This window comes from Callospermophilus lateralis, chromosome 4 (assembly GCF_048772815.1).
Source record: "Callospermophilus lateralis isolate mCalLat2 chromosome 4, mCalLat2.hap1, whole genome shotgun sequence".
Lineage (NCBI taxonomy): Eukaryota > Metazoa > Chordata > Mammalia > Rodentia > Sciuridae > Callospermophilus > Callospermophilus lateralis.
The window spans coordinates 104,500,780-104,515,226 of record NC_135308.1 but is presented as its reverse complement, the minus strand read 5'-3'; the positions used below and the strand labels follow the sequence as shown (position 1 = coordinate 104,515,226).

General features: G+C 36.2%; 1 protein-coding gene across 1 annotated transcript in view; it reads right to left on the bottom strand.

Moving 5' to 3' along the window:
• Nucleotides 1–14,447, bottom strand: part of Tmem117 (transmembrane protein 117) — a 439,273-nt gene that overhangs the window by 186,722 nt on the left and 238,104 nt on the right. The window contains exon 3 of the mRNA XM_076852782.1: nt 4,771–4,870. Within this exon, the coding sequence (XP_076708897.1) occupies nt 4,771–4,870 (100 nt within the window). The remainder of the gene's footprint in view (nt 1–4,770; nt 4,871–14,447) is intronic.

The window sequence follows — 14,447 nt, the reverse complement described above, 5'->3', positions numbered from 1 at the left end:
GGAGTCTCAAAAGAAATTATTAAGAATATTTGGGGGGCTGGGACTGTAGTAGAGTGCTTGCCTAGCATGCATGAGGCACTGCATTTGTCCTCAGCACCACATAAAAATAAACAAATAAAATAAAGGCATTCTTTCCATCCACAATTACCAAAACAAAATTTTTTAAAAAGAATATTTAGAATTTTTCTTGTTGTAACACAACTACAAAGGCTATGTCTTATGAATCCAAAGGCATTTCCACATGAAGGTATTGAATAAGCTTGTCTGGTTCTAATGAAACTCCAAGTTTCAAGGAAAAAAAACTGTGAAAATCATATGCAATTTTATGAAAAAATTATGACAATATTTTCCTGAAACAAAGGTAAAACTGGTAAATAACTAAATTATTTTTGGTGTCTATGACATTGCTTTATGGTAGAATCTTTGCTGATAGCAGCACACATATGTTAAAATCCATGTTTAATCCTGAGAATGACATGTCAAAACCAAGCAATGTTCTGTCACTGCTGGGAGTTGATATACTTGGCATGTGGATTTCAGGATCAAGGATACTTCATGACTTCAGTGTTTACCATCCAAATTGTCTTCTTAGATCATGTTCCTACTTCTTCGTTGTATCCTCCTTACTTCACAAGAACCCCAAGCCCCATCACTGACATGAGTCATACTAGTTGCCAGTTTAAGAGAAAAGCAACTAGAACAGGATATATCAGGGGCCGGGGAAAGGAGAGGGCATGGTAAAAATAAAAAGGAAGTGCTTTTTCCCTCTGGTATTACATTTGAAGGAAAAGCGAGGGCTACCATGATGTCCACGGAGTCTCCTGCCACCTTAAACCTCAGAAGAGGATGAAGACAGGATGGCAAGCTGGAGACACGTGCTGTGGGACCTGCCATCTTTCCTTGGACTCCTCCCTGAATGGCACAGGGCATGGGCACACACACAGACATGGATGTGGTAATGCAAGAGATAGCCAGTGTTGTTTTATGAGCATCTTCACATACAGAGCTCCTTCTGCTCCTGCCAACCTCAGAGGGTCAGTTTAGTGCTGGATCACAATGCTCCTCACTTTATGTATTCTTTGACCTTAATTGTATTAAAATCTATTTAAACACAAAAATCAGTAACCCTAACCTGGCATGATATACTTCTGTCCTCTACGTGGGGCTACTGAGAGCCAGCGTATGTCAGGATTGCTCAGGAAATTGGATCTACTAGAGCTTGACACTTCGTATGAGAAGGCCAAAGATACTTCACAGATTGGTTGATATAAGCCTCATCTTTGGATCACATTATTCAGTCCCAATATTTCTTTTAAAACTATGGGAAAGCTTTGAATTATTTCCAAAAAAAGTAAAATCCTCCTTTCAAAAATACATTAAAAGGCACCCTTTGAGTGTTAATGTAAATAGTCACTTGCTTTTCCATGACAGGCACCTTCATCATTAATATTCATTTCATGATGAGAATTCTACACACAGATGAAGGTCAAAGTCACCTGCGACTCCTCTCATGAGGAAAATATTATTTTTAAAATGTTATCAATGCACACATATGTAGACGTATAAATATTTATATGAAAACTTACTGCCCACTCAGTGAATAGAAGCGGGAATAGCAATGATGTGCTCTGGGAATCCTCCCTGTGTGACTGTACTTTCAAAGCAGAAGAGCTCGGTATTTCCTTTGCTGTTTCTTTCCCCATGTCTAATAGGGAAAGGTCAATGTTTCATATAACATAAGCAGAAAGCGACTCTGGATTCTGTTCCAGTTTACAGAAAGGAAAAGATGAGAGGCCTCAGAAGGCTAGATGCCCTAAGATCACACTGGGAGGTTAAACCTGGAATACAATTTTCTTGACCCTCAACTCAGCCCCCTAGTTTTGTGGTAAAGCAATAATCTTGGGTGTGGGGAAAAAGGTATCAGGTTTGCTAGCAGAAATAGAAAGCATTACAGTAGTGAATTTAGGATGGACTGTCAAGTGTGGCCAGACCTTGGAGTGAGACCAAGGCAACAGGCTGAACTGTCGGGTTCTTTGTATTCCTAACCACGAGAGATAACAGACAAGCACATGGCAGGAAATTCAACCAGAAAGAATTAAAGGTCTCTGATCAAAGCTGCATCCTGTATTTTCATCTAAAGTCTGTCCTAGCAATTAAATCCTACCTTTTCATTAAAAAGAAAAAAAAAATCCTAAAAAAAAAAAAAAGGTAACCTGGAAATAGTGTCAGATCTGTCTATAGGATAAGAAACACTGTCTTGGAGGAAAGTTTGAGGACAAATTAGATCAAATTGGGTCACAAACCAATTATGATGTCAAAATGGGAAAAAAAATGGTTTATGTATCAATCTTGTCATGAGCCTATAAACTCAAGTGATTTCCTAAATCCTGATAGTCTGCCACTTCTCCCTGAACTTTTATCAGAGTAGCATTTGAGTAAAGTCAGGAAGCAATGTTCCACATCATCTCAGCTCACCTCAGCATTAGTGAGTGGAGGAAAATTCCAGACACTCTGGACATGGGCCTGTGGGGTGGGATTGTAAGGTTCCTGGGGCTCCGTATAAGGGTCAGGAAGCTTAGGCAGCATCAGGCCTAGATCAGTGACCAGCTCTTACATGTTAGTTAGCTTTTCATCACTGTGACCAAATATCTGGCAAGAACAACTTAGAGGTGTCAGAGATTCAGTCCACACTCAACTAACCTCATAGCTCTGGGCCCAAGGTGAGTCAGAACATTATGGTGGAGGGGCATGGCAGAGAAAGGCTTCTCACTCATAGAAGCCAGGAAACAGGGAGTGAGAGAGCCTGAGGAGCCAACACCTGCCTACAATTACCACCCAGTAATCTGCTGAAATTATTAATCCATCAATTGCATTAATCCATTCATTAGGTTACAGTTCTCATAATCTAATTGTTTCACATCTTGCATTCACACAGGAGTTTTAGGGGGACGCCTCATATCCAAACCATACTACCTTGTCATCACTGCAAAGGACCGGGACCAGCCAAAAATGTGAACAACAGCAATAAAACACTTTATATCTACCTTACACCTCAGCATTTTAAGCCCTGTCACAAGGCCATACATTTATTCTTTATATAAAACATGTAATACAGGTAAGAACTATTAAACCCATTTGAGGAATGTGCAAAATGGACCTCTGAAGATTGCATAGCATTTATGGATGATCAAACCATAGGTGGAAAAACCAGAGAATTCTAATTTTTGAACTCTTGATCTAGTTTTTTGGTTTGGGTTTTTTTTTTTTTTTTTTTACATTTTAAACAAATTCACCATACAGTCAAAAGTACAATCATAATTAATGCAGAAAATTTTCAAAAGACATTACTCCAAATTTCAAGGATATTATAATTTCCAGAGTTTATGTAACTTCTTCTAAACAACTTTTCCCAATAGAAATGGAAATTTTCAAATGAGGCAGCCTGGTCTCAATGTCCAGCCTCTTCCAGTTGCAATTTCTAGTGATTAAAAATAAATCATTTCTGTTCTATTAGCATTCAATCAGCAGGATAAGGGAAGGCTCAAAAACAGACCATAAAAACTCTTTTGTGGTTATAGCCATTTGTCAATTAACCATGGGACTATGTTTTGAGAAATGTGTCTTTAGTTGATTTTGTTGTTATTTGAACACCATAGAGTGCACTTCACAAACTTAGATGGCAGAGCCAACTATAAACTTAGGCTATGTGGTATGTATCATCATATATGCAGCCATAGTTAGCCAAAGCATCATCATGCAGCCCATGATTGCACCTGACACTTCTCTTGGATAACCACTGGGCACAGGTAAGCTAGACTGCATTTCCGTTCCCTGAGAAACATCTGTTCTAGGTAAAAAGCAAAGTTATCAAGAGAAATGGCACGGTCTCTGTTGTGAAGATCTACCTATGAACTCTGGATGATCTGTAGGGTCATGTCCACAGCAAATCTTACTGGGGTCAGATATATCTTTCTTTTAGTAGTTCTCATTTTCAAGTGAATGGACTGACAAAGATAAACAACTGCATTTACGAAAGATGTTGATACAGTGTTGTGTCTGTATGGGGTTATGGTTTTGGCACTCTGTGATTCTCTCATAAATTTATAGAACCTAGAGCCTGTTAGCAATATACTGTCTTCAAGTTTGATTAACACAATGGTTAAAAACACAATGTGTTAACAACTGAACTTAGCATGAAATATGGATTGGCCTATTTGTTGTAGCCTTAAAATAATAAAGGGTAAAAATGCACACAAAAAATATTGAAACAAAATTCTCAGAACTCTTAGTTACAATAAATTAGTAGGTTCAAAGAGGAAAATAAATATAGAGATCTATAGTTTAAGTCCTTAAAAAATATTTCATATGATCTTGAGACAGGCCAGACCATAATTCTTACCTGAAAATTATACATGCAAAAAAAAAAGGTCTTCACAATACAATTTAGAATTTTGCAAGGAAGAATTTTTCTTTAATTTTAGGAACACCTATATGTTTGTATGTTCAAATATAGTGTGTGTGTGTGTGTGTATGTGTGTGTGTGTGTGTGTGTGTGTCCCTGTGAAAAGTCATCATTAATATTCAAATCACACTAATTTTTTTTTCTAGGTCCACAGATATTTCATATAATCTCTGGACTTATCTATACTCATAAGTTTGTTCTACTCAAAAAATAAATAATTGTTCAAACCATCAAAAACAGTGTCTTTCCAATATTAGGAACACATCTTCTGTCTTAGTTAGAAATGGGAGAAGTTAAAATTGTCTTACCATCCAAGCTGTGACAAAGTCCCCCATCCAGGTCCCTACTGCAGCTAATTTCATGAAACTTTCATTGCGGATGCCCATATAGTCTGTAATGATATATGCTCTGTGGAAACAAACACACAAGACATTGCCCGGACTCAGAGAGCCATCTAGTCAAAGCTTTTTAGTTCAGCAACACACAAAGGGACGTTCCCTTGGGTCTCAACAAGCTACCTTGCTTTGGTCTCACCACATATGCTTATATATTTGAAAGGCTGGGAAGAGCTCTGAAGGTGTCTGGGTCAGCTTCAATTAGATTTGAAGGCTGATTGTGGCTCTAGCAATTATCATGTGCATTTCACATTTGAACTGCAAGACTAGCAACAGCTTTTGAAAAAATCAAACAGAAATACTCAGCAAAGGCATCATTTCAGGCTCACTCAAGTCTAAGCAGAGCAGAAACAATTCCTGAATTAGATAGCTTGAAAGGGGAGAGGAGAGCTAAGTTAGCTGCAGTTGTGTCAATTCAAAAACTACTAAAAAGGTGCTAGGTTAGGCTTTTATACTTATTAGAATATTTAATTTTATCACTTTATTTTTGTATACTTAATTCATGTTTGCTTGAGATAACACCAATTCATATTCTTCACTACTCAGAGACAGATTTAAGGAAACAATAGATCATTAAATACCATCATTAATAAGACCACAGTGTCATTTATTAAGCATTTTCTTTTTCAATTTTCTCATATACTAATTTTTACTAATTAAGTGTTATTTTCCCACTTTGTGATTTCTTAGAGAAAACTGGGACTCCAGAGTTCACTTAATTGGCCCAATCAATAATACATAACTAATGAATGGTTGCTAGGATCAATTTTCTCTTCCTTCCTTTTTTTTTTTAACTCAGTTACTGAGTTTGTTTTTTTCCTTTCTCAACTCAGATTGATTTTTACTTTAAATTGTGTTCCTTTTGTTATATAGTTATACAATTTTCAGTATTAAATTTGATTATTCTTAGATTAATTTTATAATAGATAATGATATGCTCCTTTTTTCCTATTGAAATTGTGAAAATGTAAGTTTTTCAAGTTAATAAGAGGTAAATTATTTCTAATTCAGTTGTGTCTCCTCCAACACAGAGATTTCCAGGTTCTTTCATTATCTATATAACAAATATTCTGGATAATGTTCAGAATAATATCAAGATTTGAGAAAAATTTCCATACAAGGAAGAAAAATTAAATTTTATTTAAATGCATGTAATTTAAATTACTACCAAAATAGTAACCAGAATGTTTCACTTAATAACAAAGGTAAACTTATAAACTCTTAAGGCAATTCTTTTTCCACAAATTTCATTCACCTACCTTGGAAGGTCTATATAAATGTGTTATGGTCACAACCACAAATTTGGGGTCTCCAATTCCAAGGATCTCCATAATAGCAAAAAAAAAAAAAAATGCTTAACTACCATAAGTTGCATGCTTACACTGTGCCCTTTAAAAACAGTGACTCCATCAATTTTGATGTAAGTACAGTAAAAGGTACTTATATCAAAGTACCTTTACCTATTACAATTTCACATAAATGAAATTGAAGTTTAGATAATCTTTGCAATTTTGCTCATGGTAAGCATGTAGTATCTAGACAGGATTGGAATTTAAACTTGATTGACTCTCACATACAGGCACTTAACCAGTATTACAAGTATTAGTGAAGATGTAAAAACACACAGAATATATATTCCCCCAAAACACTTGCACTGGATATTTCAGTGAACAACAACAATCAAGACAAAATTCCCTTGAAAATAAGTTATGAGAGGAAATAACAATAGCCTGCAAAAGCTTCAGCTCTTCAGAGTTACCATCAAGTCTTGGACTCATTTTAGGTTCCAAGTTAAGTGGCTGCTTCTGCTTGGAACCCCTAGTTAACCAGGACATCTTGGTATTAGTCCATTCAGTACCATGATCACAAAACAACTCTGAGGAGTGACTTCAATGTACTATAGGATATTGGCACTGGTAACTGTCCAGCTCTTTCAGTGACACCTATTTTGAAGAACTTGCTCAATGTCACTTTCCTACCTGTCTGCTTTGTCAATGAATTCTAGAACCATTAGGATCAAATGAAAATGTTATCGTACATTCCTTGTGGTTGCATCAAAATGTGTAAGGGAAAGCATCATCCTGTCATTTCAATATCTAAAAATATGGATGGGCTGGATATGTTTGCAATAGATCGACGATCCAGCCAAGGACAACTAAAAAAATCTAAATAAAATACAAAAATTACCCAACCAAAATTCTAAAAGGCACCCAAGATTTGATGAAGAAATAAGGACTAGAAATAACATGACACTAGATTGAAGAGAATTATGGAAAAAGTTAGAATCATGGGAAGGCTAGCTATAGTTTTGATACACACACTTGCTAATTCTACATGCTTGGCAAGAGGTTAACAATCTGAGCTTCACCTGGGCAGAGGATAGTCTCATGATCTGGATAAACAATATTGGTAACTTAAAAAACAATATTATATGGGCTGGGGATGTGGCTCAGGCGGTGGCGCGCTCGCCTGGCAGGCGTGCGGCCCAGGTTCGATCCTCAACACCACATACAAACAAAGATGTTGTGTTCGCCGAAAACTAAAAAATAAATATTAAAAATTTTCTCTCTCTCTCCCTCTCTCACTCTCTCTTTAAAAAAAAGAAAAAAAGAAAGAAAGATGACTTTGTCTTTAAGGAAAAAAAAAGAAAAGAAAACAATATTATAGAAAGAAAGGAAGACCCAGAGGAGGAGAAGATGACCTACAGTTGGTTTGCCTTTCTGAATTTGGGGGAGAAGGCTATCAGACTAAGTATAAGTCTCAAAAAAGCACTATGGAAACTGGGAACAGTGGTGCTCACCTGTAATCTCAGCAATTGGAAGGCTGAGGCAGGAGAACCCCAAGTTCGAAGCCAGCCTTGACAACTTGGTGAGACTCAGTCTCCAAATAACAAAACAAAATAAAAGGGGGCTGGGAATATAGCTCAGTGGTAGAGAACACCTGGGTTCAATTCCCAGTTCACCAAAATAAAAAATAAAAATAAAGTATGTTGAGGTTCAGCAACTTCACTGTGCTGAGGAGACTATTATAGCTCAGAACTTTCCAAGAGTGTGATCCAAGAGAATAAGGGTTGTGGAGGGCTAGAACAAAGCACAGAGGGACATACCCTTGATAAAAGCACAAATCAGTCCTTTCCCAGTCCATTCTATGACAGATTATAGTGTCAGCTTCTGTTCTTTTTCCCAACAGAGGAACGAGTGAGCTTTTTCTAGAAAAATAAAATATACTCTAGATCTGATATAAATTTTTATACAGGACATCTGTCAGCCATTCAAAAATTACTATGAGGTCAAGAAATAGGACCATATCACAAGAGGAAAAAAATCTAAAGCAAGATAATAAGTTTCAGGAAGACAGGCTATTTTGTTCATGGATGAATCCCCAGTACCTAGAGCACTGCTTGCATATACTAAGTGATCAGCAAACATGTGTTAAACTTCTAAATGAATGAAGTGACCAAATTATTCACATTTATTTCCATATGACATGGGTAGACCTATGTACATTAAACCCTAGGAATATAAATAAAATGGGATTGAATCACAAAGAACCTTTCCCATATAAAAAGACCTTAAAAAGTTTTAAATTGTTTGATGGGTTGTTCACTTTGCTTCCCCAAAGACGTTTGTAGCTCTTTGCTATCCTACGATCACCTAGAAAGTCAGATCAACACAAAATAAATTATTCTTTCCTCTGGCTGTGAGCACATGATAAGTTCTAGTTGCTATAACAATGCAGATGAGATAGCATGGATAATTTATGAAATAACTAATGTATTGAAAAGTGAACAGTGATATATGAAGACTAGTAGTTATTCTTTGCTGCTTCAGAAAAATATGAGGATGAGTTATTAATATGCAAACTTGTCATAAAATTTTTCAACTACTATTTCATTGATTTGCATGTCTATTAACATTTAACAATAATTCCCAGTTGGATTGTAAAGGACAGTATATGTATATTTTTTATCAGCCAGTTTGAATATCACATGAACTTTAAGAAAGAGAAGTTGTAGAGCTGCACATACACATGGGTTTGGGGAAGTGATTCAGCATTAACTATTTGCTAGGAGGCACTGTTAAAACTTCAGTTTTGTTCGTCACTTCAGTTGAATATTTCAACTATTCATATGTCTTTTGGTTGTTTTTATTTGTACTTTAACTATTATTTCTACTATGCATAGATTTAGAAAATAATGCAGATCTACCAGCCTTTCAGGTAAATATCAATCATTAATACAGTCTTTTAAAATGCTAAATAAATTTCTTCATAGACTAAAACTTCAGTTTTTATTCTTCCTTAAGACTTCAAACTTAACTGTCAAGTCCATAACAAATGTGTGGAAACTGCAATATATAGGATCTGGAAAAGGTTAATAATCATCGGAACAACTCAACAACATGAGCAAGTAACTTTCACCCCTATTGAGACCTATGTGCTAAATGACTAAACTAAACAGACTCTAACATGAACTAAATAATAAAACTATAATATTATGAATTGGTCTTATGGGTGAGAGTATTGATCATTAACAATAACAGTTTCATTTCACTTCAGTCTATTACTCATACCTAAGTGGATGTAGTCAATGCCAGGTGATTTAGGGGTTGAATCTCTGAAAGTTTAACAGAAGGCAGTAAACATAGATCACCAAACCAATATGGATTTATGCTTCACTGAAGATCCATCTGTGGCTAGCTGGATTCATAATGTCACAGCTGTCTCTCCCAGTCATGTTTGGGCAGCATAAACAAGATTGGGGGCTTCATATACAAGTAAATCATGGGTAAGGAGTTGACGTAGGTGAGAAAAGTCCTGCAATGAACACAGTGAAACTAACACAAAAACTCTTAAGTATTCTTAACACATGGAGGTAAAAAAATTTCACTACAAAATGCCAATGGTTATTGGGGACCACATTTTATCCCCTGTGAACTGAGGAACAAAATCTACAGCAAGATAAAAGGAGTCCGGAAGCAGGGAGAAAATTCAAACAGACTGATTCTTGTAAAGAAGGTAAGAAGAAACAAGAGAGACCAAGGGTGATGTGGGAGTCTAATTCCAATGTCTGCCTGAGACCTGCACTCCCACTTTTTGAGTTCCAAGGGGCACACATGTTACTGCAAGTAATCACCACCTTTGAACCCCATCTTTGTTCTTCAGCTGACTTGACTGACTTTCTATTAATACCAATGAAAAGTGTTAACTATTGACCATGGGAAAGATATTACAATCTATAAATGTGGTATTGAATACGTTGTTCAATTTTAACAATACAACAATACTTTCATCCCTTTTGAGAGGAATATCACTAAATTGAATGCAAGAAAAGAGTCACTAGTGTAGCTTATAGACTGAGTCTGGTTTTCATTATTCCCCACAAGAACAAGGATAAATATATATGTGCCTATCCTTTATGGCACTGCCCAAGGCAATAGGGAGACTTGGATTTACCTGAACAGATTCTATAAGTGTGCTTAAATTTGGAATAGTGCTCTCTTCCTCAATTGAAAATGCTTCTATATGCTCTAAATGAGAAAAATCTGTTAGAATGTGTCTCCATTTTGAAATATGTGGGGCAAACTAGGAGCGTATGTCAAATGAGTGACAGTAAGTGAAGTATCTGTGCCTTGAATAGATAAAAAGCTAGATCAAGAGTTCAGATCTCTCAGCTAGCTAATGCAAATGGAGTTGATTTTGAAATAAAAAGTGTTGAAAAAAGACAAAGACAGATAATGTGTAGCTTGGAGAGAGTGAAGGCTACATTTCTGACAGATCAAACATTTTTGTAAGTCTCATACAAAGTGTCAGAAGAAGGTAAAAGAAGATCAGAATAATCAGACATCATATAGCATTGTGGAATAGAGCTGAAGACAGCAGTACAGGAACTTGGGAGAGGATTCAGAGTAGTGAGTCTGACAACGACATAAGAGTGACCTAGGATAGCAAATGCAGGACTTTGAAGCATCTTCTTTTACGGTGCTCAGCTCTCCCTGAACTTGGTCCTTCCATGTAAGGACTCCAAAGCCTGCGGAACATCTTTTTAGTCAGATAATGCCTTATTATTATCAAATGCCTTCAAATTAGGAGAGATGGTTCTTATTGCTCCATAAATTTGTTCTGCAACATTACTAATTATATAGCTTCGTCTGATTTAACAGTAAAGAATTTCATGCTCTGCTTTTGCATGTGTACTTCACAAGCTTCACCACACCAGCTCACAGTTAAAAAAAAAAAAAAAAAAGATAGAGTGAAAGCTGCATTACCACTTACCCTGTGAACATTTCAGATCCATGAAGTTCCTCCCAAATAATTCAGTCAGTTTTCTGAGACTAATTTTTTATGCCATCAGAGCTAGTACTTTTAGCTCCCACAGAACTAGTTGTCTCTTTTACCACTTACTGTAATGAAGTCCTGTTGGTACTGAGGCCAAATGTGGTTCCAAAGATTCTTTTTCCTACAGACCTCTACCTAAGATCCTCCTCATGTTGTCAATATGTGTGCCAAGACTCAATCTAGGCCAACAGCAATGAAGACAAAATTCTAATACTGCAACCAATGCCACCCTTGTAAATTTTAAGATCAGCGTCAGTACACCACATCACTTCACCTGCCTGTGCCACCATAACCCAATATCAAAAGTCCTGATGTACTGCAGTCTCAAATTCCCACAAAGACTATGGACAAATGCCTCTTTTGACTTTTACTTTTTCTTGTACTATAGCTTCTTACTTTCACATTCAGGTGTGAGTCAATGGAGTAGGAGTAAAATAGATTCTGTTTTATTTATAATAATATCTTTCGTTCAATACCTGCTCGTTGTCTTCAAACCAGATATCCTTGCTTCAACCCTCTCTCAGATTTAATTCCCCAGGAGATTCTTTGGTGCCACATGTAAACATCACTCTAAAGGCACTTTCACATGTCAACTTGGTCAAGTGAGAAATTATATTTCCCTCCTCTAGAATCTACCAAAATGACAGTACAGGAATAAAACATAAATAAAAGAATAAACCTGCAGAGTAGGCAAAGGCATGACAGATGATGGGAAATTTTAATAAAACGTTAGAAAGCTGAGTGAGGAATGGTTAAGGGAATGGTTTCAGCTTCTCTGTTGTAGTAACTCTTTCTGTGGTATGTATTTAAAAAAAAAAAAAAAGCTGAGTTTTGCCTCTGGACCTCAACAATGCTCAGGGACTGGAGGCTTGGTATTTCTGAAGGAGAGAAAGGATGGACCTTCTCAGAAGGATCAGTAGAAATGCTACGTGATGAGTTATTAGGCCACCAGGAGCCCTGCTCTAGCCAATGAAAGAAGAACGACTTTCATCCCACCTAGTTTCTAAGATTGGTTTATCTATCTATCTCTATAGATCCATATATAGATGTATACATAGTTGTATACATAGATCTCCACGTGTATAGATCTTACAGGGATAGACAGCCAGATCAATCTGTAAGAGTTCCACTATCCACTATGCTGTTTGTCTGGGCTGAAATTTGTGGGGAGCCATCCGTGCACTGTGCATGCACTAAATCCACCACATAGAAGTCATTGGGTAGGAAAGTCTGGTGCTGGGAACTCCCAGCATCATCCCTGCTGGTTTGAGAATGCTGGATTCATGTGACTTCCTACCTAGCTCCAACAGAGGTTCTGCACAGCACAGGAGATGGGGTGATCCATTAAGAACCGAACAGCCTGCTTACCCCTACCCCTATCCTGTTTTGTCGTGAAGAAGTTCTTATAGATCCCTTTTAATCTGTACTGCTATTAATAAAGCAAGCGCAGGCTCCTTTCATTGTTAGAAGCTGCACCCCTCTGGTCGGCTTTGCCTTTGCTGCCCCCGGCTCTGAATACATACTTCTGGTCTCTAGTGTTTACTTTATGGTACTATTTTCCTAGCTTTTATTTTGCAGCTAACCCATCCCTCCAGTGGGAACCCTTTCCTTTGCCCACACGGGAGGTGAGTGAGAGAAAACAGAAATTCATCTCAAAGAAAAACTTATAAGCTTTCCCCAAAGGCATATTAACAACTGAGGGTCCCCCAGTGAAATGGCCAAATCCCCACAATCACAACTTCTGTCCCTCAGTTCTCACCCATCAACAAGCCTGTCCATGCACTGAACTTTCCAACCATCTTTTGTTGCCCACACTGAAATATGAGCAGACTTCAGACATTTCCATATATTTGAGGAAAAAATTCAGAAAGGGCAGAAAAATAGTGCAGAAAACAAAGAAAAATTGTGAGGACAGAATAAAGATATTTTTAGTACCGTAAAAGCAAAATCCAGTTATATATTGTCTACAAAAAGTAATCTAAAACTAAGGCTACCTAAAGGTTAAAAGTAAAATAGCAAAGACAATATACAAACAATAACAAAAGAAATTGATGTAGTTTTATGAATATTAATATTTAAAGGCAAATAATATCATGGATGAATAGGAGCCGTCCTAAAACTAAATGTTTCAACTCATCAGGAAGATAGAATATGTCCTCAAGATATGTAAATTAAAATAAATCAACAAAAATTATAAGGAAAATTCACATTAAAAATGTGAAATATCAGTGAAATTCTCTCAGTAGCCAATGGAACAAGAAGACAAAGGTGTGGGTATTGGGGCATAAAAGATTTGAATAAGAGGATTAACAAACTACCTAATGAATAAAGAGTTAATTCAGGAACACACTTGGTCCTATGAAAACGTGTAAAATTGATCATTCCCTGACAAGACTGAACAAAATATAAGTAGGTACAATTAATCCATGTGAAAATGTAAAAGTGGTATTACTAAAGATACTGCAGAAATTAAACAAGCTAAGTATGCATATTAAGAAACTTTATGCCAATAAAAATGAAAATTTAGATGAAACTGACAAATTTATAGAGACAATAGAATTTACCAAAATGTACACAGGAATAAAAAAGAACCAAAAATAGATCCGCAATTATTCACATAATTTAATCTGTAATCAGAAACTTTCCCATTAGAAAAACCGAGGCCCAGATGTGCACATAGGCACCAAAAGAAATATGCAAGAATGTTTATGGCATCATTATTTATAACAGTGTGAAACTGGAAACAATTCAAATGTCTATCAACAGAAGAATGGATAAATATATTATGGCATAGTCATACAATGGAGATGATTTAACAATAAAAATGAACAAATTATTGTTAGACAAAGCCTAGACAGATCTCAGAAACCATTGTACAAAAGAAACCCAACAAAAGAAAAGAGAACACATTGTATAATTACAAATATTTAAAGCTCAGAAACAGACAGAACTAACTGTAATGTTGGAGACCATATTACAAATGGTAAATCTAATGCAGCAAAGCAAGAAAGTGAAGAACCAAAAATTAAGACAGTGGTAGCTTTGGAGGGAGAGGTTTATTATTAGAAAATTCAGCCAGAAGCTTTCCAAATACTAGAATTTTTTCATTTCCCATGAATGGTGACAATATAGTAGTCACTCAATAACATTTTATAATAATTCACTTTGCTATAATTAAGCTGCACATATGCATTGCATGTATTTTAATGTAGGTATATTATTTCTACTTCCAAATTTTTTTCAAAAAAAAATAA